The following is a 4,265-nucleotide window of genomic DNA, read 5'->3' on the forward strand; positions in this document are numbered from 1 at the left end:
TGCAATTGTTGATAATGGGGCATGTGGCGCGCATATCCTCCCGATTCACGATTCCCGATTTTATAATTTTTTTTAGACAGCTCTGGCGCCTGCGCCTCGCCAGCTAATTAGTCGAAGCTCCCGATCCCGAGGGATATGGTAGGGTGGCGATGGAATGGGGCCCAAGGAATACGCCCTCCTTGTATTTGCTAAACTTTGCATTAAATTTTGGCGCTGCACAGGCTGTGGCAATTAATTTGGAGGCGCAACAAGCGTTGAAAGCGTCGAAATGAAGTGTGACGAGCATCGCAGAGGAGCTGCCACATTGCCACAGATGTATTTCCCTGTCCTCGGGGAAGGATTGCACTGGGAACTTAGGATAGTGAGTTTCCAGTATTTTTCAATATCATGAGAGGGGATTTTTAGGGAACAAATATATTTTAATATTCGTTTTTTGAGGATCAAGCCTGTTCTGATTTTTACTTTCCAGATATTTTATTGAATTTGATTTGATAATGAAAGGAACTCAGTTTTATATGGAACTTGGCAAACTGTTTGTTAAGGTAATAATTTAAATACTTTTATTGAAGAAAATATAAACAAAAATACCAAAAATACTAGAAAAATACTTGAAAGTGAAAAACGTAACAGGCCAACCATTTGTATTTGTTATTATTTATTATAACAATTTGAGCATGGTTCTTCTTAGATAGGTGAAGTTATGACACAGTTTATAGTTCTACTATTTTATGAAAAGCCTTGTGACACAGTTTATAGATCAAATATCCCTATAAAAAGCTTCAACTACTAAAGAACCACCCTAATATCTTTAATAACCCTTTGCAAAATCAAGCTATTGAGTCCTGGAAAAAACACTAAAATTGCAACTTTCAGTCACCATTTTCCCCCAGTGTATCGAAGGGGTGCTGCTGGCTTTCCCACCTTTCCTTGGCTGCCTTACCGTGTCATCTTTTTCGGTTTCTCCGGGCGAATGTCAATGTGCGTGACTTTTGCTGCCGATGTGTAGCTGCTGTTTTCTGCCGTTTTCTGTATTTTCTGTCTTTTCCAGTTGCATCATTCAACCATGACAACAATCATCTCCTTGCCTTGTTGTTGCTGTTGTCAAACACTAGACAACAAATTGTTGTAATTATGTTCAGGTTGCGTTTCGCTTGTCGCTTCCCGATGTCATAATGCTACCCGCAATTATGGTAAAAGTTGCATGAAACAAAACAGCAGCAATAATAGTAGTAGCAGCATAGAGTAGCAATAATAATGGTAGCAACAAACAAACAACGAGCCCAGCGGAAAACGTTTCATTTTCAGTTATGAATTGACAACAGACTCTTCTTTTATTTTTTTTTGTCTTCTCTTCATTGTTTGGTTTTTGTGAAATGAGCGGGGAAAATGGGAAAAATCGTCAAAGATGGTAAAGCCCTTTATAAAAAAGTGTGGTTTCCTGCGGCAAAGGATCTGTAAGGAAGGAATAGAACCCTAAACATGGTATATAATAAACCTAAAAAATAAAAATTCTATGTTTTTATCAAGACTAACTATTTTTAACAATCTAGTATGCCTTGAATAACACTTTTAATGGGAATAGTATTATTCCGTTCCGTTTTCATTCTCAATCAAAGTTTGAAGGCGTGCGGAGTGTCAGATATTTTGGAGGATTTTCAAGCGAGGATACGGATAGAACTTAACCAAACATACTCTACAATGGCTGGAAAGTGTGACTGGTGGTCGAGCATCACGGATTACCAGTTCATGATTGGGGATCTGCCGACCTCCGATGATCTGACCACCTTTATAGGCTATGCTGCCATATTCCTGGTATCCTGGTTCGTCATTCTCCATGTAACCCGGTTCCTCCTCTCGCTTATTTTTCCCCTGATTATGATGTCTACGGGACTCTTGATCATCCGATTTCTGCGCACCTTCAACTGCTCCGATTTTGAAACCATCCTCTTCGAGGCACTGAATGTAATTATCGATCTTTGTTTCGATTCGTATCGTAAAATGTGGCCAAAGATCATGGAGTTCTTTATAAGCAGATGGTCTGGCAAGTAAATTATGCATTGGCGATTACAATGGCGAAACTTCTAATCAAAATAGTTTGACATTTATATTAAAAGAAAAATAACTATGTTCGAAAACTATTCGAAATTTATTTTAAAATGTAAAAAAATTTGTTCCCGATTGAATACTTATGTACAGAGAAAGGTTTGATCTTGATATCCTAAAATAAACACATTTGGAAACCAATTCCAATACTATTAACTGCTGTTTTAAGTAGGAGGTATTATTGTCGTCTTTGAAAGCCTAGATGTTTTCATTGTAACAGATGAAGGGTATTTATTTCTACAAGTCAACCTGGATATAGAAATAAGAAATCTTAAATGTTAGATATAAAACGGTTTGGATTGAACTCCATTTTTAAAATAAATAATTCTGAATGCTAATGGTATAGAGTTATTTTTAAGTATATAACATTAAATTTAAAACATTAATATTGTTAGTCCAAGCCTATGTAAAGGGCTAAGATGACATATCCTTGGTTTACCATTGTGACTTGTGAATTGTAACATCCTAATTCTTTTCGCACTTTAGTCAGATATAAACGCAAGTCAAGTGTTGCAGGACCTGTGGTTTCTGGAGTCAAGAGTTCACCTTTCGCCAGCTGACACTCATGATTTCCCAGTTCCCAGTTCCCATTTTCCCATTTCTCGGTTCCCGGAGATGGCGTGTCTGGCCAACTTATGAAAACCGGACACGGACTTCGTCACGGACACGGAAAGGGAAATGTCAGGGGGATTGTTTTAGGGATTGGGATAGGAACTGGGATGGGAATGGTTATGGGATAGGAACTGCACATAGGAGACACATGTGACACCGCAGCCACATGCAACAAGCTGAAAAAGGCTGGAAAAGATGGAGTGGTGATGGTGATGGTGGTGCAGAACCCCTCGGTGGCTATTCCGATCATTATTAAACTGTCTCCGTGGCTGTGGCTCTTCAAAACGGCAGCGAAGCGCGAAGATAATTATGAGATGCGCGTTGAGCTGTTTTGACCTGGCCCAAAACACATACATGGCGTGCTGCGATCGAGGCATCACTGTAGCTAATGGTGCACCAAAAAAAATGTATAAAACAAAAATAAATTTGATAAGTAATAAAGATTTTGATATCAAAGTTAAATTTACTCTATCAGGCTGTTACTTTTTCACTTTCTAGTTTCTTTTTTGTATTAGACTTGAAGATATGATAATATTTAGTGAGTTTAAAATTATTTTTCTTAGAGAAAAGTGTTTGAATAATTACCTTATCTTTGTTATTGTTCAGATAATAATCCAATATTGATTAAAGGTGTTTCAAGTTGCAATAAAACGGATTCAAAGGCTAATCGAAAGATATAATCATAAAAGACTCGTTTAAAAATGTTTTAAAACTATTATAAATGAACTATCAGCTTTAAAAAGTATTTTTTGTTAAGACCCTCTTAAAATGGATCTTAGAATACTTTTTAAAAACATTTTCGCACAGTGCATTTGTAAGTACGGTCGGCTATTTGCTTTTTTCCCCGGCACGCACACACAAGTGAAATGCAATTTAGCGTAAGTGCCTCTAGACGCGACAATTGTCGTCCTGGTCCTCGCCTCCATCCCCATCCCAAGGCCCCCACTCCCATTATGATCCATCCCCTCCAGATTCCAGTTTCCAGATTCCAAGGGTTGGACCCAAAATCCGCCGCTGGCTTTTGCTTACATATGCAGGTTCCGTTCGACGCTTCCGCTCCGCCTCGCAAATATCACCCACACTGGGAGAAATAAATCATAGTAACGGTAGGGATCTTGCAAGCATTTAAGTTATCTAATATCATCATTAGTGATCTTAAAAAGTTTTAATTATCAGCCTTACTGGAGAAAATAAATTATAATTTCAGTAGGGATCTTGCCAATATTTCTTATTTCTTAAATAAAAAATAAACAAAATAAGGCTTAAGGAAGGTAATAAATTGCGGAGAACTACAAGATTTCCAGATTTGTATTTTCGTAAAAGTCTTATAATAAATAAATTTTGTAAGCATATCCCAGCTGAAATTAGGGTGTATCAATAAATTGAAAATTAGTTTTCAATTTCTTGTTTTTTAATCGTTAATTGTAATAATAACTAAGTAAGTTATTTTATATATAATCTTTTAAATATTGTATTTATTATAGAATAAGCCAGTTTAAGAAGGTTGTTTTGTAATTTTCCTAACATGCTCTGTTAGGGTGTACCAATAA

At 36.9% G+C, this 4,265-nt stretch overlaps 1 protein-coding gene across 1 annotated transcript; it reads left to right on the plus strand.

The window, feature by feature from the left end:
* Positions 1 to 1,617: 1,617 nt before the first annotated feature.
* LOC119557609 lies at positions 1,618 to 2,606 on the plus strand. The gene is made up of 2 exons (XM_037870415.1): positions 1,618 to 2,202; positions 2,590 to 2,606. The coding sequence occupies exon 1, from the start codon at positions 1,699 to 1,701 to the stop codon at positions 2,047 to 2,049; it is 351 nt and encodes a 116-aa protein (XP_037726343.1). The 5' UTR covers positions 1,618 to 1,698; the 3' UTR covers positions 2,050 to 2,202; positions 2,590 to 2,606.
* The last annotated feature ends 1,659 nt before the right edge of the window (positions 2,607 to 4,265 follow it).

Source organism: Drosophila subpulchrella, chromosome X, assembly GCF_014743375.2.
Source record: "Drosophila subpulchrella strain 33 F10 #4 breed RU33 chromosome X, RU_Dsub_v1.1 Primary Assembly, whole genome shotgun sequence".
NCBI classification, from domain to species: domain Eukaryota; kingdom Metazoa; phylum Arthropoda; class Insecta; order Diptera; family Drosophilidae; genus Drosophila; species Drosophila subpulchrella.